Raw genomic sequence first — 23,500 nt, forward strand, 5'->3', positions numbered from 1 at the left:
AGGGATTAGGATCAGGTAATTATTAGGTTCCTTCCAGCATGAACATTTTATGGTTAATGAGTTATGATTCTTTGTTAGTTAGGATTATTGCATATAAATGTACACACTGGATGTGTTCCAACACTTTGTTAATTTGGAACTGAAAATCTACTTCCCTGTAGGTACCTCTCATGCTACTACCATGAAGTTCTTAGGCTAACCCTGTTCCAAAAGTCTTATTGCCAAAAAAACTCTGCACAGGTATCTATGAATGGAGAAAAGGAATAATAGCTACCATTCATGGTTTTATGTGCACACTGTTTAAGTTATATCCTAGAGTTGTATGCAGGTTTACTCTAATTCTCTGGCCAGTGCTAGGACAGAGACTGGCTCATAGTAGGTGATAAATATTTGTTGAATAAATACCCCTATCCTCTGGGTATCCGGTTCCCTTCCTAGGAAGCTAGTGTTACTATTTCTTTTGTGTCCTTCCAGGAGATAACTTTATAATAAGTACAAGCCAATGTGTATTTCTTTTCCTTCCTTCCCCCCTTCTCTTTCCTTCCCTTCTTTCCCTCCCTCCCTCCCTTCCTTAGTACAAATATACTGTTCTGCATTATGTACTTTGGTTTAATACATCTCAAGGGGCTAAAGTCTACATTAGTACATAGAAAACATTATCGTTTTTTTAGTAGCTGTATGGTATTCCATTTTGTATTGGTACATCATGTTATTTTATCAGTTCTATTGGTAGATTAGATGCATAGGAAAGATAAAAAACAATCTAGTATAAACCATTAGGAAATTAATAACCATGTGTGTAAAACACTTTATCCATGTACAAGTATATCTATAGGCTACATTCCTTCTGGGTCAGAGGTTATGTTCATTTGTAATTTTGAAAGTGCTGGGTCACCCTCCATTTATATGGAGTGAGCTAGGTTATTCTGGACAATGGGATATTTTACATCATATGGGCTTGAGAGATGCACCTAAGTATGAATTTGGAAAGTTGAAAGGTGAGCACTAAGAGATAGAAAAAGGACTTAAAAAAATGAAGGTAGTAAAGGGTAAAAAACAAATGTGCTTGCTTGGCCATTTTAATATGTTTTTTATTGATTTTTAGAGAGAGAGGAAAGGAGAGGGATAGAGAGAGAGAGAGAAACATCAGTGAGAGAGAAACATCAGTCAGCTGCCTCCTGCACACCCCTTTCTGGGGATCACACCGCAACCTGGGCATGCACCTGACCAGAATCAAACCACGATCTCTTGGTTACTGGGTCTATGTTCAACCACTGACCCACGCTGGCCAGGCTTGCTTGGCCATTTTATAAAGACCTTGGTGGTAGCAACAACTAACATACTAAAGAGATATTTCCTGAATGTTTATTCAAGAAACACATACTGGCCCAGCTGGCATGGCACAGTGGTTGAGCATCTACCTATGAACCAGGGGGTCATGGTTCGATTCCCAGTGGGGACACATGCCTGGGTTGCGGGCTTGATCCCCAGTGTGGGGTGTGCAAGAAGCAGCTGATCAATGATACTTTTTCATCATTGATGTTTCTCTCTCACTCTCCCTTTCCTCTCTGAAATCAATAAAAATATATTTTTAAAAAAAGAAAGAAACACATACTGGATCTCCTGGCATGCAAGGCCTAGGGATACAGAAATGCATAAAGCATTAATCCAGCCCCTGACTGAAGTTCACAGTTTAATGATGGAAATAGGTAAACAATTAGACAGTGAGGTGCTTTACTGTAATTGTTGTGCCTTGAAGATGTTAAGTTGAATTTGTCAAAACATGAAAACATGGATGATTTAATATTTGATGTAACTTGTAAAATAATAGAATCTTACCATTTAAAGGATTGTAGAGTTTTAAACAAACCTTTCATTTAGTGCGAGACATCCTTACTTCTTGAACTCTCATTGTTGGTCTTTAAGATTCTGCTTAAATATCTCTAATGGCAGATAAGTCATAACTTTCTGAGGCAGCCATTTCCATTTTGTAGGGAGGAGCTGTAGTTAGGAAATGATTTTTTATGAAACAAAATTTACCACATCCTGACCTCATGGTCTGATTTAGTATATATAGGGTTAAGATAATTAACTCAGTTGCACCATCTATAAAATGAGGTGATTGTATCCACTGCTAAGAGACCTTTCAGATTAGCCGTGGTTGAGTTAATTCTTTGAATCTCTAACTCATATTTACATGGCAGATTGATATTCAAACAACACTTACTGATTACTTATTATATTGGACATTTGTGAGATTTTGTGCCCAGTTCTCCCTCTGTTTCCCCCATCACCATGGCTACAATTAACAGTAAATACTGTTGACTTTTAAAAAAATCTGTTGTTAAACAGATTCCCCAAATCTGCTAAGCAAATCTTTATCCTGTACTTGTGCAGTTTATTTGATACTGAACCTAAATGAAATCCTTTGTATTAATTGCCCTTATTAAATCTCATCTTGCCATTTAGGCAGCCTATTCTTAGTGTGCTTTGCTCTGATGACAGTCAACATTCTATCAGCTAATTCATGGAGCTTCGGAGACTAAAAATGCAGGTATTGTGGAAAAAGAAGTGATTGAGAATTTAAGAGTGTCCCCTATTCTTCCAAGATGGAAGTGTCTGTTGAATTAAATAATGCTTCTTAAGTGATTTAAAGGTAGCAGAAGTAAACGAAATTTTTTTGGAGTAATGTCTGGATAAATCATATTTCTGTTTCAGGCCCTAAATTTGGAAGTGAAATGTTATCTAGACTACTGGAGAATTTACTTTCACATTGTATGGTGCAGCTTCCTTTGACATTGCCACTGCAGGGTAACCCCAAGGGGGTGGAGTTGAGAAGAACCCTGAGTCCTTTGAGGAACAAAACCCAGGGCAGTGGCTGGAGGGAGTTTTTTCCCCCATCACAATTTATCTCCCCTATACCCTCTTCCAGCTCCACCCACCCCTCACCCCTGCAATCACCACACTGTTGTCTGTGTGTCCATGAATTCTTTCTCTCTTTTTTTCTTTTTTGCTCCATTCCTTCACCCCCACCCCCACTAACACCCACCACCATCAGAACTGTCTGCCTGCTCTCTATCAATGAGTCTGTCTCTATTTTGCTTGTTTGTTCAGTTTGTTCATTAAATTCCACATATGAGTGAAAACATATGGTACTTGTTGAAAGATGAGACAGAGGGCCGAAAACCAGGACTACAGGCTTTATTAGAGAAAGACCCTGCCAGGCTGTCTCACAGGGGAGAACAGCAGCTCGTGCAGAGGTGAACACGCCTTTTGAGGGGAGGAATGGGAAGGGATGGGGCTTAGGGTACTCGGCACACGCTGATTGGTGGTTTCATAAAAGACACATGATTAGGCACTTAGGTACTTAGGAATCAAAAGCTTAGGGTATTTGGCAGGTGCTGATTGGTGGTTCAATGTATATTCCATATAAGGTGCCTGGTTAGGTGCTCAGGAATGTCCAGGCCACAGGTGCAGGTTATGTCATACTCCATTCATCAGTTGGGGGAATTTAGTAAGATGCAATGTAGACGTGAGGTGGCTAATGGCTGTGAGACTAATCCGTCAACCCCCATAATAGAGACTGAGGAGTGGACAAGGGTCCCAGCAAATTCGGGGAGGACAGAATAAGTGACTCTAGTGTCAATTAAAAAGGAGATCGGCTTACCTGCCACCACAGTCGTTACCCGAGGCTCTGTCCTGGTGATGTAAGTCTGTGGGGCCCTGTTAGGGCCTGGGCAGCTTCTTCGGTGGCCAGTCCCAGGAGGTCTGGGAGCTCCAAACCGGATCTAGAGGGCGGCCATGCTGGACTGGCTGAGGCCAGACCCAGAGGGGCCAGGCTACAGTCTGATTTCCAGTGGCCTTCCCTTCCGCACCTTGGGAAGGGCTCAGGCTGGGGTCTCGGGTTTGAGCAGGACTTGGCTTAGTATCTTTCCTTGCTGCATTTGAAGCATGGGCCCGGAGGAGGCTTAGCCCCTGACTTAACCGCGGTTGGAGGACCGGCACTTCGTTTGGGGTTTGAAAGCGGTGGCTAGGAGCTGGAAGGCCTCCTACTGGGCCTCAGCCTTGGCCTGATCTTGCTTTTGATTTTGGATTTGGGTCTCATTGTCTCTATTATTAAAGATCTTAAAGATCAGGTTAACGAGGTCTTTTTGAGGGGTTTGTGGACCTGTATCTATTTTTTGAAGTTTGCGGCATATGTCGGGGAGTAAAGGTGGTCAGGTCAGTGGAAAAAGAAACCTGAGATGCCTCTCAATCTGTGAGGCTGGACATAGAGAATGGGACGTGGACTCAGACTATGCCCCCAGTTCCTGCTGCCTCCCTCAGGGGTAGTATGGACGTGGGAATAGAAGAAGCTGTTGCGGAAGGCAGTCTTTGGGTGGCCTGAGAATGAGTGTTAGATGGGAAAGGCTGTTTTGGAGCTCACGTTCTCAGGATATGGGCTCTCAGGAAGATCAGAAAGTGAGAAGGGAATGGCCAGCCACCTGTCAATTCAGTTGCTGGCGGTCACGGGGGCAGAGATTAGGCGGAGAGCACAGGGGAAGGCGGGTGGTTAGAATTCTCAGAGGTAGAGCGTGGGGTGCGGATTCTGTGGCAGGGTTGTAAGGGGGCAGCGGGAGTGAGACACGTGGAGAGGAATGATCTGCTGGGTCGAAAGAGCAGTCAGAAGACAGAGAAAGGGGCTGAGGACAGGTTTGAGAGGGCAAAGAGGACTTCGCGAGGAGGATCTGATGGAGGGAACATGTTTTCCGCCCTCTGTCTCATCTTTCACTTGTGTTTTTCTGACTGGCTTATTTCACTTAGCCTAATGTTCTCCAGGCCCGTCCATGTTGTCGTCGCAAAGGGTAAATTTTTCTTCCTTTTTATAGCCAAGTAATATTTCATTGGTGTAAATGTACCATAACTCCTTTATCTACTATCTACTGATGGGCACCTGGGCTGCTTCCAAATCTTGACTATTGTAAATAACGCTGCAGTGAAAATAGAGGCATATAGTTTTTTTGAATTAGTGTTTCCAGTTTCTTTGGATAATATGCAGCGTATTTTTTAAAAAGAAGAGGACCTATAGGGTATACTTTCCCCAGAGGGAGAAGAGAAGTGAGGACAGGCCTCCTTGAGGTGGGGCATGGTATTGGGAGCAGAGAGAAGAGGGGAAAGGCAGATTACTCAGAACTGGAGTGGAGAAATAGACTAACAAATGTTAACATTAGTACCTGAAAAGATTCGTTATAATTCTAACTTTTGCCTTCACCTTTGCCAATAGTGGTGTGATCTGCTTTTAACTATGGCTAAACAGACGGTAGCTAGGGCATTGTGCATGTTGGGCTCTTTACCTGCCTGCTGGTGCATACTTGGAAATATTCTCACTGTATAGTTAAATATAATTGTGCTGTAATAGGCAGGGTAAGGGAAAGAAGGGTCATTACCAGCCAAGTCAGAGTGGTAAAAAGACTGGAATTTAGTCTCTGGTGAGAAAAACCTTCTTTTCCTTCCAGTTAATACCATTATTCAGTCTGACTGATGACGTTTAGTTTTCACAGTAGAAAAAAATAGCCTTAGGTGTGATTCTATTTGAAATCTGTTTCTATATTTTAACTTAATTATCTAAAGCTACAAGTGCCCATTCTCATAAGTTATGTTGTGTAAGGTGGTAACAATGACTTCAAGACTTTGTTTGTAAGTTTAGGATAATCAGACCACATACCTAAGCAAAACACTTGCCAGCAAGCATTCCTCAAATACCAGTTTTAATAAACTGTCTGCTATCTTGAAGATGAGGTTTAACATTGTGACGTTACTGAAATCTTTATTAAATGGTTCTCTAAACCAATTAATGCTGGCGTGAGAATGGGAAAATGTTGTTTCAGACAACCACATTTACTGCGAATGAACTTTTGCAAATTGTACTACAAAGATAGGATCCATGGTATTGGCTGTTAGCTATTGGCTTTGAATATATCATGCCTGTATTGCCATATGCTCTGATTTTTCACTCTTTCAATTACAATTACTATGAAACTTTTGCTTGTATAGTGTGCTGTGAGGATATTTGGCGTGAAGGAGATCTTAACACAACTGAAGAATCACCAGGGAAAGCCTACTGGCAATATTTGATTAGATGGTAGTTACTCATGACCCAGAATGTCATTCATTTTAGATTATCTTTTAAATTAAACATTAAAAAAATTGTACACAATTCTTAGACTCCTCCTTCTCTTGACATATTTGTGACCTCCTGTTTAGGAAACACTGCTTTAGAAAATATTTTTCTGATCACTATCTAGGAATCTAGGATTTAAAGATAAGAAAACAAACAATCACCAAAAAAACTTGGCCATTTTATATATATACACACAATTTTTTTTTCTCACCTGAGGACATGTTTATTGATTTAAATTTTTTTTTTTTTTTGAGAGAGAGAGAGAACATTGATATGAGAGAGAAACATTGATTGGCTGCCTCCCACATGCACCCTGACTAGGATTCGAACCTGCAACCCAGGTATGTGTCCTGACTGGGTATTGAACCCACAACCTTTTGGTCCATGGGATGAAGCTTCAACTAATTAAGCGACCTGGCCAGGGCAACTTGGCTATTCTTAATGTAATGAGAGACACTTTAACAACAAACTATAAATAGTTGGATTTGTGCTATCCTAAAGGTATGCTAAGAGAGCTATGGGAACTTACTGAAAGAAACTGCCCAGTTAGTTATCTTAAGGGTAGAGGAGGGGTTCAAAATCTTGTTTGAACAGGGTCTTAAAGATTCAAAGGGTGGGTTTAAACTAGCAGAGAGATACTATGTGTAAAGACCACAGTCATGAAAGACATGATTATCATAATGGTGAGACATGTGTGGCCCTAGATAGCATTTTTAAAGTGAGTGGTAAGTTAGAACCCAAAAGTAATTTTTAATTGTTAGATCAAGTGTTGAACAGCTACTTCATGTACGCTAAGGGAGCTGTGAAGATCTTAGAACTGGGAGAGTATTCATGGCAGAAGTTTTATATATAGCAATTACCATATTATATTGTAACATTCTCCTTCACTAGTCTTTGGAACTCTTCAAGGGCTGTGATCATGAGTTATTAATCTTTGTGTACTAAGATTTTGGTAGAGTAACTGATAAAGCTAATACTTAGAAAACCTTGGTTGAATGACTACTTATGGGTAAAGAGGATTCAGGAGAGAATGACAACAATCTCCTATGATGGTGGTTTTAATCTTTTATGGTGACAGACCTTTTGTAATTCTATAAAATTTCTCCTTGAAAAGGAAAATAAATACATGCAACATTTGGCCTACAGTTTAATGGGATTCATGCGCTCTGAAGCCAGTCCATGGATTACTGAAGGAACCTATAACTACCACCAAACCTCACCAGGAGTAATTACCGTATTTTAACAGTCTTTAAATGTCAGATTATGATAGTGTCTCTTATACTTGAGTTCTCTTCCTGTTTAGGAAGAGATAATTGAAATAGCTGAACTAGCCGAAACCGGTTTGGCTTAGTGGATAGAGCATCGGCCTGCAGACTGAAGGGTCCCAGGTTCGATTCCGGTCAAGGGCATGTACATTGGTTGCGGGCACATCCCCGGTGGGGGGTGTGCAGGAGGCAGCTGGTCGATGTTTCTCTCATCGATGTTTCTAGCTCTCTATCCCTTTCCCTTCCTCTCTGTAAAAAATCAATAAAATATATATTTTTTTAAAAAGAAATAGCTGAACTATCTATGAAGAAAAACAAAATTTTTTATAATGATTAAGGTAAAACTTTTCTGATCTAGAAATAGAATAGACAAGTATGCTAATGAAGCCAGCAACCAAGAATCAGTTGCTTGAGAAGATCCTAACATTCCTGAATTTGGGTTTAGCAGGTGAGTTGGGAGTATCCAAGACTACTTCTGGCTCCAAGACTTGCTAGAAGGACTCATAGGACTAAGAAAAGCTGTTATACTAATGGTTATGGTTTATTACAGTGGAAATATACAGATTAAAATCATCAAAAGGAAAAGGCACATGGGACGAAATCCAGGAGGAGCTAGGTGCAAGCTTCCAGGTGTCCTCTCCCAGTGCAGTGACACAGGTGCACTCCATAGCTCAGCAATGATGTGATAGCACTTGTCAACCAGGGAAGCTTTCCAGACCCTTGGTATCCAGGATTTTTATTGGGGCCCAGTCACACAGGCTTGCAGCATTCTTATCAGGGAGAATATTTCAGGGATTCAGAGTTCATTTCCTAGGAACTGGCCAAGGGCCAGTCCTGAATGAAGAAGGCCTTTCTTGGGAATGTGAAGTGTTGGAGCAACTCAGGCCTGCACAGCAAGTTAGCTGTTCAGAGACTTAGCTTCATTCTGGCCTGCCTGTCTGCCTAGCCACTCTTTCTAGATAAAATACTTCCTTGGCCTCATCATAGGTGGCATTCTACATACACGGACTCTTCCTTTTTTCTTGTCAACAAGTAATTGGAAAGTTTGATTTGACTTAAAGAAGTAAATGTGCTTTGTAGTTTCATGAGATCATAGTGAAATGTATGTGCCTATTCTGTTGTTCAGGCAATGAGTATTTTTTTAATGCTACTACGTACCAGACTCAATGCTAGATGTGGATTTACAGAAATGATTAATATGGGTCCCTGCCCTCAAGGAGCTTAGAGTTTCATAGGGGAGAGAAACACAACAGTAGCAATTCTGGTAAGCAGTGTGTGCTTTGGGAAACAGTTAATCATTGGAGAGCATGGTGCAAGGTCTATTTGTGTGTGCACGGAAAGGTATTGGTGACAATTAGGGGAAGACTCCCATAAAGGGACTCCTTGAGTTGAGCCATAAAGATCAAATAGATAGAAATAAGCATGGAGCTGGTGTTTCTCTAGTCATTTCTATAGCCAGGTTGCCTGTTTTGTTAGAGCACATATGTATTGTTACCTGTGCAGTCTCCTTAGCTTACTGAAAAAGCACCGTAATCCTGGCTAGAAGAGAAATGTCTTTCCCAGGGTTTATACAAGAGAAAAGAGTGGTGCAATACAAACCTATTTCCATTACTTCATTACCATAAGTCCACCCAAATAGCATTTCCAACCTACATTGGAAGATTGTAGTATTTTCATACATTGCTCTTCAATGGGAGGAGTATGTGAATGCATAGTTTTGGATTAGTAAGAATAAGTATAACCAGTAAAAATTTAAATGTACTTTGTTTCAAATGGGAGGGCAAATGCTTGCCTTACCTTGATGAAATTACATGTAATAATTTCTCTATAATTGGAAGCAAAAAAGCTTTAGACAAGAACTTTAGTCCAAATTTTATCATATTTGGCTCCTACAGATATGTGCTTCTCAACTCTTCTAAGAGGAATAAAGAGTTTTGTTTTTTGAAAGTGCAAAGAAATTACTATAAGATCAGGACTGTCTTATAGTGAATATGGAATAATTTCAAAATGTTAACCTTGAGAATTTTTTCTAATAAAATCTTGTTCTCTTTTCCTAGCATTACAGTGTTTCTGCCACCTTTGCACAAAAGACAATTTTACTTGTGTCACAGATGGACTCTGCTTTGTCTCTGTCACAGAGACCACAGACAAAATTATACACAATAGCATGTGTATAGCTGAAGTCGACCTAATTCCTCGAGACAGGCCTTTTGTATGTGCACCATCTTCAAAAACAGGGTCTGTTACTACAACATACTGCTGCAATCAGGACCACTGCAATAAAATAGAACTTCCAACTGTTGGTAAGTTATTGCATAAGATGTTGTTGTTTTTCTTGATACTACAAAGGAAAACCTTAGACTCTATGATTTTAGAACTGAAAGGGATCTTAGAGATTGTCTATCCCAGCTTGTTCAGTTTAGAGGCAAGAACAAACTTGTCCACAGTGGCAGGGTTATAAGAGTAGCCAAGATCCTGATTCCGGGGTGTGTGTTGTTTGAGAAGTTGATTCCATGATACTTTCTGCTTACCACAGCGGTATGTCCTCAGAATGTCATACTTTGTCTTTAGAGTGAATTTCTTCTTCCTTGTTTAATGCTCTGTCCTTTTAAAGCAATCAATAATGGGTGGGAATTGAAAGCAGCACTAAACAGTCCAGATGCCTTCATTTTGTAATTTCACCTTGCCTTATGATCTTCATTGTTTAAAATATTATATAGGCCATCTAGGCTTTAGGTCCTTCACTATAGTTTACATTTTAAAATGTCCTGAAAAAGCTAGGAATTTCAAGGATAAACTCTTAGGATTAGATTAATTTAAGGTTCTGGTTTAAGATGTCAGTAGAAGCACATTTAATTCTGTCCTCAAGTTTCTACTGTAATCAAAAGGAATATAAAAATAGGGGGACCTATATTAACGCTAGCAGAATTGATGGAAGAATGCTGCCCACATGCCTACACTTGTGAGAAACCTGACAATTTACTAGTACCAGTTAGAGAAGGGCAGCAGTCCCCACCTGGTACGTGTGATAGCAGCAAAGTGCAACTGAGTCTGCAGCATGACCAGGAAGCTCCCTGTGGCCAGGCTCTGTCAGACTCTTAACTTTTTCTGGCTCTTTTTGTAAGCATCTGCAATTCTAATATGACAATATGGTAATTCCAGAATTCTCCATTTCCATTATTTGGACTTGAAATATTTTAATGGAAACTCATAAAACCTTGAGAAGGACTCACTTCATTTCTAATGCTAAAAAAGCACAAATTTCTTATTCCCAGGTCTTGATACACAAAGAACAAAAAAGTTACCAAATGAAAAGCTTCAGTGGTATAAAAGGAGTGAACTGAACTGGATAAAGCAGAGTAGATGTCACCCTTTGAAATAGACTTACCACATGATAGGGAAGAACTTTCAGACAGACCAAGGTCTATTTTTCAGTTGTTTACTGTAAAATGGGGACATTTCACAGTTGATAATTACTTTCAGATGAAAAGCTTGATTGATGAATTGTTTTTTTAAATGCAGTATTGAAAATGAACAGCAGACTGGATACGATAATTTTATATTCAAGTGTGAGACAAGCTTAAGGCAAGATGAGCTTGAAAAACTGTTACAATTCAGAGAAAAAGACAGTTGGTGAGCAAATTAAGAGATACAGAGGACAGATCTAGGTGATCCAATATGCTTAGTATAAATATTCCAGAAAAAGACATAAGAGCAGACAGAAAAGAATACTATGCAAAATTAATGAAAAAATACTTATCTAAATACATATAATAAAAGACATACCAATTTCAAGAATAAAGAAAAAATGCATATGCATTCAGCACAAGTGAACACGGATGAACTATAAAAGGGAAAAATGTTCAGATTTTGTGCTTTTTTTAAATACTAGAGGGCAGTGGAACATCATATAGTGAATGTTACTTAAAATTCTTTAGACAAGCCATTTTCATATATAAAGGCAACAGGCATCTTTAGATAATTAAGTATTCAGCATATAAGGACACACATGTACTCTTAGAATTAGAATTCTATGTTATAAGAAATAAATCCAAATAAGGGTATCAAGAATGGAGAAGATGTGCTATTAAAGAAATGGTGGTGTGCAGTGAACCAGCAAGGCTCAGGATGAATGCCAAAATAATTATAATTAACTAGAGGCCCGGTGCACAAAATTTGTGCACAGGGTGGGGGTTCCCTCAGCCCAGCCTGCACCCTCTCACAATCCGGGACCACTAGCTCCTAACCGCTCACCTGCCTGCCTGTCTGATCGCCCCTAACTACTCGCCTGCCTGCCTGCCTCATCACCCCTAACCACTCTGCCAGCCTACCTGATCGCCCCTAACCACCTCTGCCTGCCTACCTCATCACCCCTAACCATTCTGCCTGCCTGCCTCATCACCTCTAACTGCTCACCTGCCTGCCTCATCGCCCCTAACCGCCTCTGCCCCGGCCCCCACCGTCGTGGCTTCGTCCTGAAGGACGTCTGGAAGGTCGTTCAGCTGTCTGGTCTAATTAACATATTATGCTTTTATTATTATAGATATTTTTCTGAAACAATGTAAAGCAATAATTATTAAAATAGATGATAAGAAAATAAGTGCTCTTGAATTAAAAACTCAAGTGATTAAAATAGAGTAGAAAGTATGCATATGCTAACTTTATTATAAAAAACAAAGAATATATTTTGCCTGAACAAAATTGATGGATATATATATATATATATATATATACACACACACACACATACCTACACTAAACTGAATTGTTTTGGAGTAGTGAGGCTGTATATAGGTTTATTTTTATTTATTTATTTAACTTTTGCTCATGTGGTTCTTTTATTAGTGACCCTGAGAGTAATAAATAGGGAGGTCCTAGAATACTGGTGGTAGCTGGCCTTGTTATTTAATTAGATGGCTGAAAAATGCAGGAAGAACAAGTGAATGTTGACTAAGTTGGTGATCATAAAAGGAGATCCAATGGGAGAAGGCTGAATGACTCACTTGTTCTGGTTTCCAGCCCTGTGAGCTGCTATAATGAGGCTCTATGACTAATGGTGGTAGTGGCCAACTACAGGAAATGTGGAGAATTAGGAAATTGTAGGTGCCACCTATCGTATTTTTTATGTTTATTTCACTTGCCCTTTTTCAGGAAAGCCATCACCTGGCCTTGGTCCCGTTGAACTGGCAGCTGTCATTGCTGGACCAGTCTGCTTCGTCTGCATCTCACTCATGTTGATGGTCTATATCTGCCATAACCGCACTGTCATTCACCATCGAGTGCCAAATGAAGAGGACCCTTCATTAGATCGCCCTTTTATTTCAGAGGGTACTACATTAAAAGATTTAATTTATGATATGACAACATCGGGGTCTGGATCAGGTAATGTAATTGTTTTTCCTTTTTTCCTAAGAAATCTTCTAAAAATTAACTGCATTATCTAGTTGGCTGAGCCACTTGACTTGGTTTGTTAAAACTTGGAATAGTGTGAATACTAGTCCAGCTTTGAGCCTAGTAAAGGTCCTTAAGCTTGCTCTATATCTGCCAATGGCTACTTTAGCGTAGACAGATTAAAACTACTTTTACTGAAATAAGTCAGTATATTAGCTTCACGTTTGTGTAAATTTCAAAGTATTCTCACCTTCTCAGGACTCCATGAGATAGTAAGAATAAGAAGAATTATTCTCATATAGGTCAGGCTGAGTTCAAAGATGTTCAAATGATATGCAGCTACCCATTCTATTAGGATTGTTTAACAGCTTTATTTTTGTCTTTGAACAGAAACAGGCATGACAGAAAATGTGTTTTGAATTGTGAAGGTTATTTACTTTTTTATGAATTTTTAGTCATTTTCTCACTTCAGAAAAAAGTCTAACCACCTTATTATTTAATATAATAACTGGATAGTTATTAGCAAACATGGCCCCTGTGATGTTTGCTTTTCTCAGTTCTGGTCATTTTTTGTGGGAACAGAAATAGACTAAGAAATTGCCAGAATTGCCCTAACCGGTTTGGCTCAGTGGAGAGAGCATCGGCCTGCGGACTGAAGGGTTCGATTCCTGTCAAGGGCATGTACTTTGGTTGCAGCCACATCCCCAGTAGGGGGTGTGCAGGAGGCAGCTGATCGATGTTTCTCATCGATGTTTCTAACTCTCTATCCCTCTCCCTTCCTCTCTGTAAAAAATTAATAAAAATATATTTTTTTTAAAAAGGAATTGCCAGAATTATTCTCAGAAGTGGATTTTGATATAGCACTGTTTTATGTTTAAACCAAAGGGGATTTATTTTTTATTTCTTACTTTGGAAGGATACTAAGAGAGGAAGACTTCTATCCTCTATAGTATTGTAATTTGACACTCAGGTAGGAATTAAGAGATCTAGACTCCAGTGCAGGCTTTGTCACTGCTTGGCTCTCTGACCTTGGTCAAGCCATATTTCCTCTTTGGGCTTCTATTTCTTCATCAGAAATAAGGAACAGATACTTTTGGTAATACTACTTAAAGTGGTTTGTTAGGACTTTAAACGCGATATACTATCGCCTTTGAAAGGTATAAATCAACTTCAAATAAGGGCTATATTTATGGATAAAATGAAGATTTGAAAATATATAATGAAAATTTCACTAATTTTATCACCAAGTGACTAAAGGAACGTTAAGGCAGTAGTTGTGACTAGGGGAAGAATATGACTTTGAAGCACAAAATCACATCTGCTAATAAAGTTCACATAAATGTCAAATGCCTATTTATTTTAAGGAAATTAACATATATCGATGTATATGCATCAGGAAAGATGCATATATCTATGTTCATTTAGAAACTGATTTCATGACCTGAAGTCTTCTTCAGTAGAATTTGGAGATATATATATATATATTTTATATATGTATATATATATTTTTAGTAAGTGAGTGCTGTTATGACTTCTAGGATACATGTAGTTTGCACTGGAGCCCACATCTCTTAGGGCAGCCTTTAGGGACCCCTGAGAACATTGTGAAGAAGGAGGCAATGAGAGGTTGAATTGAGATGCAGCAGCCTTAGTACTGAAGATGCGACAGTCTTTGGGCAGGTGTGGTAGAGGAGTGGAGATTGTTTTAGGGCTTCCCTGGGATTTCCCATTGATTCTGAGTTATCCAAAGAGTTCCCAAAGAAGATCTGGCTTATTCTAAAAGTTATTCTGGGCCAAAATATGATAAGCAAGGACCAAAAGTCACAGGAAATCAGGGTGGCTACAGATCATTTGGAATTAATCCCTTGGACCTGTTCTCTTGTTGCCCAACTTACACCCAGGGAAATTAAAACAGCTCATGCCACTTGGCATAGGCTCCAGGGGAACAAGCCTACCTAAAGGAGCAAAAAAAATTGCTGTCTGGATGGCAGTTGGGTTTTCCAATAAGAATATATTTAGGCCGAGACCGGTTTGGCTCAGTGGATAGAGCGTCGGCCTGCGGACTCGGAGGTCCCGGGTTCGATTCCGGTCGGGGGCGTGTGCCTTGGTTGCGGGCGCGTCCCTGGTGGGGGGTGTGCAGGAGGCAGCTGATCGGTGTTTCTCTCTCATCGATGTTTCTGGCTGTCTATCCCTCTCTCTTCCTCTCTGTAAAAAGTCAATAAAATATATTTAAAAAAAAAAAAAAAAAATAAGAATATATTTAGGTTCAGTGGATAGAGCGTCAGCCTGGTGACTCAAGAATACATTTAGCCCTAACCGGTTTGGCTCAGTGGATAGAGCGTTGGCCTGTGGACTGAAGGGTCCCAGGTTCGATTCCAGTAAAGGGCATGTACCTTGGTTGCAGGCACATCCCCAGTAGGCGGTCTGCAGGAGGCAGCTGATAAGTGTTTCTCTCTCATCAATGTTTCTAACTCTCTATTCCTTTCCCTTCCTCTCTGTAAAAAAATCAATAAAATATATATATTTTTAAAAAGAATACATTTATTTATCTTAAAGATATAGATATGAAGTAAAGAATTGAATTGTTATTTTTTTTCCATTTTATCTATTGTTATAGATCCATCGGGGATTACAGCTCTGTGATCTCTGTGAAAGCTTCACTCTCTTCTTTTATGCCTTACCCTGCAAAAACTTGTTTACATTTTTTTGCTAGTAGCTGTGGTTTGGGGCAGTTAGCTAATGTCTCATGTCTGAGTTATTTCATCTTTAAAATGAAAGTAATTAGATTGTTGTGAGGTTCAAATGGGACAAAGATGTTTGTGTGAAAACACGTGGTAAATGGTAATGTATGTCCAAATGACAGGTGTTACTCTTATTGAAAAGATATTTGGAGGGAAAATCTGACATACAGTATCTATTTGCTGCATTGTGCGAAAAGCTTAGTGTAAGGGCCTCCTTTCCCTGTCATAGTTCATTGGGTGCTAAATGGCCTACAGATTAATCCAGACAGAAGCTTTGTCTGTTGAATGACAACAGAAAATGCCATCTCTTTCCCCTCTATTCATTATAAAGCCTTATTGCCTGCTACCTCATGCATGGGACTCATGCTTGTGAGTAAATAAAATGTGTATACATAATGCCCCTTTTAGTTCTTTTACTCATTGAGGAAAAGTTAAAACCAAACATTTCATATTATGAATTTACATGCCTATTATTCAGTACAATGGCTATAATTGAGGAAAGGTCCTATCTCTCTCAGAGTCTACTTTCAACTTGGGAACTTCAGGGAAGACAGTGGAGAGCTAACCTAATCCCTGTTGCATTAACTTGAATCTCAGATTGTGCATGTGTCCATATTTAAGCTGTCATTGGATCATAAAGTGTGTGTGAGCATGCATATGTGTGCCAGTGTTTGAAAGAGAGTGAGTCTCATACCAGTGTTCCTTATATCTTGTTCATGCTTATGATCTGTTATAATGTATGCATGTTATTTAGGTCTTATTTCTATTCACTATTGAAGCATTTTCCCCATTGAAATTTACTCTTTTCAAGGTACAGAAGAATAAGGCAGAGAACATAGAAATCTAAATTAGACTTATTTTTGTCTTTAGAAAAAAATTATTACTTTTTGAAAATGCTCAGGTATTCATGTGGGTTATAGTAACCAAATATAGATAATATGATGAATCTAGATGTGGTTTTTAATTTTAGGTCTGCATCTAGAATCTAAGGGTGATGGGGATGACAAAAACTTGTCTTGTTCCATTAGCCTATCTTGACCATCCCATTTACATGGGTCCTGAATGGTCAGATATTTAGGTGAACTGGAATAGTCCCAAATATAGTGTTACTTAAATACTGTAGGTAGGTAGTAAACTCTTTTCTATAAATGAAATACGTGTGGCAATATTTCAAAAAATGTATTTTCGAGTAAGGCAAGTTCAATTGGTGAAAAAAATTACCAAAGTAAATTGCTAGACACTTGTTTAAGATACTACTGTTGCAGAGGCAGCCAGTTCCTAGCAAGTAAATTGCCTATCTTGAAATTGTTTCTATGATAATTTTTACTGATTTATTAAAAGTTGGGCTAGAATTTATTTTTATGTGTCTTGTATTCACATATTTTTCTCCTCCCACAATTAAAACTTATCAGATTCATCTTCCTAAAATCAGGTGGTTTTTAAAAAATTATTTCTCTCTTTTAGAAATTTTTAATAATTCTTCGTTTACCCACAGCTCTCATTGGTCATGTTGAGCTTGGCGTCTCTAGTATTTGTCACATACTGGTGACGGTTTACATTCTCTTCCACTGCTTTACTACATGCACCTCCTTTCTGTTTATCTAAGCTGGTTCCCTAAAAATGTGTCATTCATTTCCTTCTTGTACCTATGCTTGCATATTCCTCTTACCTGACTACCTTACCTCCTTCTCTTCTCGTTAGGTCATATCTCTCTGTAAAGGCCAGTCGAAATTCAACTAGCTTTACAAAGCCTACCTTGACCCTCTAGGCAGGAGTTTCTGGATTCTTTTATTGTATTTATTATTTATCTTTTATCATGAATTACTGTGTTTGCAAATGTGGTCTTTATTTCATTGAGATTGTAAATTCCTTAAAAGTAGAGCTTAAAAGAGTTATACCTGCCCTAACCAGTTTGGCTCAGTAGATAGAGCGTCGGCCTGCGGACTGAAGGGTCCCAGGTTCGATTCTGGTCCAGGGCATGTACCTTGGTTGCGGGCACATCCCCAGTGAGGAGTGTGCAGGAGGCAGCTGATTGATGTTTCTCTCTCATTGATGTTTCTAACTCTTTATCCCTCTCCCTTCTTCTCTGTAAAAAATAAATAAATAAAATATTAAAAAAAAAAAGAGTTACACCTTTCCTATGGTGTTGTTGAATACCCATACTTTTGTTGATTGTATTGACTACTAGTTATTTTTATTTTCAGGTTTACCATTGCTTGTTCAGAGAACAATTGCAAGAACTATTGTGTTACAAGAAAGCATTGGCAAAGGTCGGTTTGGAGAAGTTTGGAGAGGAAAGTGGAGAGGAGAAGAAGTTGCTGTGAAAATATTCTCTTCTAGAGAAGAACGTTCATGGTTCCGTGAGGCAGAAATTTATCAAACTGTAATGTTACGTCATGAAAACATCTTGGGATTTATAGCAGCAGACAATAAAGGTCAGTAACATTTACTTCTCCTTTGAGTGTAACAAAATCTATTTAATAAAGCCTTTTTACAGACATGGCTACTAAGCACTGTCAAATTTAATGAGAAAAATAGATGTGTGTCATATAGTAGTAGATTAGACCCATTTGGTCAAATGGAATATATTAGAAGTCTTTAGAACCAAGAACTCCTTAAAGATTTCCTTGACTCTTGACAACCTGTTCCTAAATCTCTAATTGTTTAATAATAGCTAATTTTTTTAAAAGCCACGTACTTTTTTTATTTTGCTTCTGGATAGTTAGTTATTAAATGAAGTAATAATACAGAAAAACTTATAAACTCGGATTGCTCAACATTTTGAGGTAGGATAGAGCCCAGATATCTGTTTCCATTTAGCCTCTTCCTGACCTTAAGAGCATTCTGATATATACTAACTAGAGGCCCGGTGTACGAAATTCATCCACGGGGTGGGAAAGGGGATCCCCTCAGTCCAACCTACACCCTCTCCAATCTGGGACCCCTCGGGGGATGTCCGACTGCCAGTTTAGGCCCAATCCTGCAGGGAGCAGGCCTAAACCGGCAGTCAGACATCCCTCTCGCAATCCAGGACCGCTGGCTACTAACCATCTGCCTGCCTGCCTGATCACCCCTAACCACCTCTGCCTGACCGTCCCTAAATGCCTCTGCCTGATTGCCCCTAACCTCTCTGCCTGCCTGCCTGATTGCCCCTAACTGCCTCTGCCTCTGTTCACCCCTAACTGCTCCCCTGCCAACCTGATCTCCCCTAACTGCTCCCCTGCCTGCCTGATCACCCCTAACCACCTCTGCCTCGGCCCTTATCACTGTGGCTTTGTCTGGAAGGACATCCAGAAAACATCCCGTCTATCTGGTCTAATTAGCATATTACTCTTTTTTAAAAAAATATATTTTATTGATTTTTTTACAGAGAGGAAGGGAGAGGGTTAGAGAGTTAGAAACATCGATGAGAGGGGAAACATTGATCAGCTGCCTCCTGCAACACCCCCTACTGGGGATGTGCCCGCAACCAAGGTACATGCCCTTGACCTGAATCGAACCTGGGACCCTTCAGTCCGCAGGCCGATGCTCTATCCACTGAGCCAAACCGGTTAAGGCAGCATATTACTCTTTTATTAGTATAGATAACTTTATTTATAAGGAGAGTAAAAAAACTTATCAGTGTAGTCTGTTTTAAGTTCCCTGGGGCTTAAATAGATTATTAAGTAAACACATGGTTTCTCCAAAACCACATTGACACTTCCTTGCTTGTGGCTCAGGTGCTTACGGTCCAGGGTCAGATCAGGAAGCAAGGAAGCCCTGTCAGGGGAGAGTCAGAATAAGTGGTGACTGTGAGCGGTGACTTCGGACTGTGCTTCAACTACTTTCTTGGCTACACTTACCATCTTTTATCCACAATTTCTGCTCTTATAGCTTTTGTCAGAGACTTATGTTACAACTCAACTCTCATTATTCCTAACCTGAATCAAATGCTTTCCAGCTTTCCTGTTTTTTAAAAAATGCTATCATTATCTTTTTGAGATTGGCCAGAACCATAGTTATCTTTTTCCTTCTCTCCCTTCCCATTTTTTTTCAACAACATTTATTGCTTCAAACTGTTAACAGTGTTTAAACTCAGTTGGTAATTATGGATGATTTGATTTTTCATTTTGCTTCTCTGTATTTTCAAATTTATATACAACAAGCATTTATTACTTGTTTTTTTTTACTTTTATTTAGAGAAAATTTCCAATATATAAAAAAGAATAGTATAATGAACTTCCATCACTCACCTTTAATAATTATTAGTTCATTGCCAATCATATTTACTCTCTGATTTCACCTACACTGCCTCTTAACTAAATTATTTATAAGCCAGTTTCAGATAATATCTTTTAATCCATAAACATTCTCATTTGTATCTTTAGATTATAAAGAACTTTTAATGAAACATAATCATACTACTATTGTCACTTTAAAAATATCAAATATCTAGTCAATTTTAAATTTCTGCAGCTGTCTCCTATTATTATTATTATTATTATTTTTAAACAATTGGTTATTCATTTTAGGATACAAAGTCCACACATTGCATTTGGTTGGTTTTAATCTTAAGTCCCTTAAAATCTCTAGGTTCCTTCTCCATCTTTTGTTTTTTTTCTTCTTGCAGTTTATTTGTTGAAGAAACTAGATTGTCCTGTAGGGCTTATCACATTCTGGATTTTACTAATTGAATTTCTCTTCTGTCTCTGAACTTGCTCCTTTTGTATTATTTGAAAACTGGTAGATAGAATTAGAGACTGAATCTGATTACATTTTATTGGTTTCCTGAAAATATTTTCTGTATAATATATATTTTCTGTTGTATCACATCAGGAGACATATAATGTTTGATTATCTGTTGTTGTTTGTGTGTGTGTGTGTGTGTGTGTGTGTGTGTGTGTGTGTGTGGCTTAAGAGTCAATAATGGATAGAGGCGGTGATTATCAGTGGCTAGTACCAGTTCAATGTTACTTAATTTAAAAACAAAACATAAATAAAAGCAGTCTTACCAAATTCTTAGTTTTCATTTTCTTCTGTCTCTGACATCATTTCGCTTCTCCCCCAATTCTTAATACAACCTTTATTATAGTCTGTGATTCTAGACTTTAATAGTTGTCTTTGTTTTCTGAAACTTGTCTTACTGATTTTTATGAAGGGTCTAATTCTACAAATAGTAATTGCTCCCTTAAAGAACTTGCCCACATTCATGGCTTCAAACTCTACTGTGATGATGACTTTCAAATCTGCATTTTGGAGCTCAAACCTCTCCCAAGCCCAGCATGTGTTAGGCATGTTCTAAGTCGCAAACTGGCACAAAATGCTCTTGCTGCTGTGTGCTGAGCTTTCTCTTTGCATTTGTTCAAGCAGCAGCCAAGCTGGTGCTGTCATCTGGTGGTCACCATGGGAACTAACTGACCTTGCTGGCTCTTCCCTTGCCCCTCTACCCCAGTTCTCTTCTCCTTTATCTTCATTCTCCTGGTTTAGTTAAATCTACCCAGACAACCTTTTATATATGCACAGCCTCTTACATACCTTTATTTCCTTCTGCCTTTCTTGTCAATTACCTCAGAAAAATCTTTCTCTCTTCCTCTGCCTGTGTTCCTATTTATTTCTTGTATTTCATAATTCAGTCATGGATAATAAGCAGGCAGATAAAGTAGTGATATATCTGTGTCAAGGAAGAGGCAAGGTACAGTTTGAACAGAATCAATTTATGAAGAACAAGTTTGTAAAGAACTAGTATCGTGAATCTCTAAATCCTTTTGAAAGTACCAAAAAATCTCCTTCAGAATCTTCTGAAAATATCTTTCTTGATCTCTTCTAATTAGAGCTTTCCGTCAGATAACAGCCTTCAAAATATATAAGTTGTTTTATGTCAATTTGGGTTTTGTCTTTTGTTTTATAACTAATGAGGACAGAAACAGCACATTTTAAATTCTAATGTTCCATGCTATGGAACTAAGTGCTTTGATGTACTAAATGCATTAAAAAAAAAATCTGTTATTCTATTTTTAAAATCTTCTTAATGGTCTTACAAAGTAAGGTATTCTTGTTGTGTAAAGGGAGACACTGTGGCTCACTGGTTAGGAAACTTGTCTGAGGTCACTTAGTCAATAACAGCCCCTGGATTTGAATTCAGGTCACAATGACTTCAGGTGTGTATCTTTTACTGAATTGTGCTGCCTCCTGATATTGTAATACTTTTTCTTACAATTTCTTTTTTTTAATATATTTTATTGATTTTTTTTTACAGAGAGGAAGGGAGAGGGATAGAGAGTTAGAAACATCGATGAGAGAGAACCATCGATTAGCTGCCTCCTGCACACCCCCTACTGGGATGTGCCTGCAACCAAGGTACATGCCCTTGACCAGAATTGAACCTGGGACCCTCAGTCTGCAGGCCGATGCTCTATCCACTGAGCCAAACCAGTTAGGGCTCACAATTTCATGAAATGTGGTTTTTCATATATTTCTAGCTACTTGTAGGTTAAATAGGCTTTTGTGGACCAGCCTATCTAAAACCTTTACCTTGATCCCCATGGGAAAACACATTGCAAATTCATGTATCAGCTTACAAGTGAACTTATGGAACATACATTCCTAGTTCTTGAGGTTTAAAATCACCTTGTGTGTGTAAAACTGGGTTCAGTCCCAACTTTTTCTTCTCCTGACATTTCAGTTCTGTCTCATCTTTTCCGTGTGTCAGTGATATACTTTTATGAAACCTTAGACTTAGAGTCATAGTCATCTCGTGTGGCTTCTTTGTTAACTGTATTCAGAGCCTCTCATTAAAGCTTGCATTTCTTCATTTCACCTTACTTTGAGTTTTGTTCCATACTGCTCCATTCCACACTGTGGCCACACTAGGATCCTGATACTTCTCATTTTCCTGCTTCCCTCCTCCCAGGAACAATCATTGAGCACCTAACCCGAACCAGGCATTTTTCTAGGCACTAAAGAGTTCCCATCTCTACCACTGTCTGTGTAGACTCAAGATTACCATCTTTGAACTGTGATTTCTTGTCTTTCTCTCTTTTTTTAAAATTTATCTTTATTGTTGAAAGCATTAGAAATTGTCTCCTCCCCCCCATTGGCCCCCTCCTCCCCTTCCTCAGCCCTTCACTGATTCCTTGTCTATTAAATGGGATTAGTCATCCAGCCTTATCTCAGGAAATGAGGCTTACTCTGAGGACCTAAAGGATACATATGTAAAAGTATAAGACAAAATGAAAATACAGGAAAATATGAAAGAAATATTTACAAATTTAAGGTTCGATCATATTGTAGTTGTGGGATTTGGGATAGAGAGTAAAGTGATACCTTTTGAACAAATAAATTGTAAATGTTCTACCGACTGTCTGAAATATTGTTGTTATACTTTGCAGACAATGGTACATGGACTCAGCTTTGGTTGGTGTCAGATTATCATGAGCATGGATCCCTTTTTGATTATTTGAACAGATACACAGTTACTGTGGAAGGAATGATAAAACTCGCTCTGTCCACAGCAAGTGGACTTGCTCATCTTCATATGGAGATTGTTGGTACCCAAGGTAACTTGAAGCAATCCTGTTTTTACTTTCAATTCCCATGGATCTAGTGTCTGTTCAGAACATTTTTGTAAGAAGTCAGTCAAATTGGAGATGTTATCTTTCTGTTGAAAATCTCACATGGAGTCAGGAATCTGGGAATTTGTTTAGAGAGCCTGTAGTCATTGTAACAATACTGATATTTTTGTGTGTTCTTAAAAATAGCATTCAGTTTCCTACTCGTGATTTTTGAGGATATTGATTTTAGAATTCAAGTCTAAGAGATGTATTTTTTTAATTTTTCATTATATTTTCACTTTCATTTCATCAAATGAAAGTGAAAATGCTTTATAAATGTCAACATGCTATATAAATGTTATCTTGCCATCTAACAAAATTATATTTGACTTTGAGATAACACTGCATGAGACC

The 23,500-nt window shown here is 38.7% G+C and overlaps 1 protein-coding gene across 3 annotated transcripts in view; it reads left to right on the forward strand.

Moving 5' to 3' along the window:
• The window catches only part of TGFBR1 (transforming growth factor beta receptor 1), a 51,213-nt gene that overhangs the window by 15,635 nt on the left and 12,078 nt on the right, over positions 1-23,500 (forward strand). For 2 of the 3 annotated variants that reach the window (XM_008141863.3, XM_054726722.1), the window contains exons 2-5: positions 9,483-9,728; positions 12,577-12,807; positions 17,762-17,992; positions 22,925-23,092. In XM_008141863.3, the coding sequence (XP_008140085.1) occupies positions 9,483-9,728; positions 12,577-12,807; positions 17,762-17,992; positions 22,925-23,092 (876 nt within the window). The remainder of the gene's footprint in view (positions 1-9,482; positions 9,729-12,576; positions 12,808-17,761; positions 17,993-22,924; positions 23,093-23,500) is intronic. The other variant, XM_054726721.1, reaches the window with a different exon arrangement.

The sequence above is a fragment of the Eptesicus fuscus genome, chromosome 15 (assembly GCF_027574615.1).
Source record: "Eptesicus fuscus isolate TK198812 chromosome 15, DD_ASM_mEF_20220401, whole genome shotgun sequence".
Taxonomy (NCBI): Eukaryota; Metazoa; Chordata; class Mammalia; order Chiroptera; family Vespertilionidae; genus Eptesicus; species Eptesicus fuscus.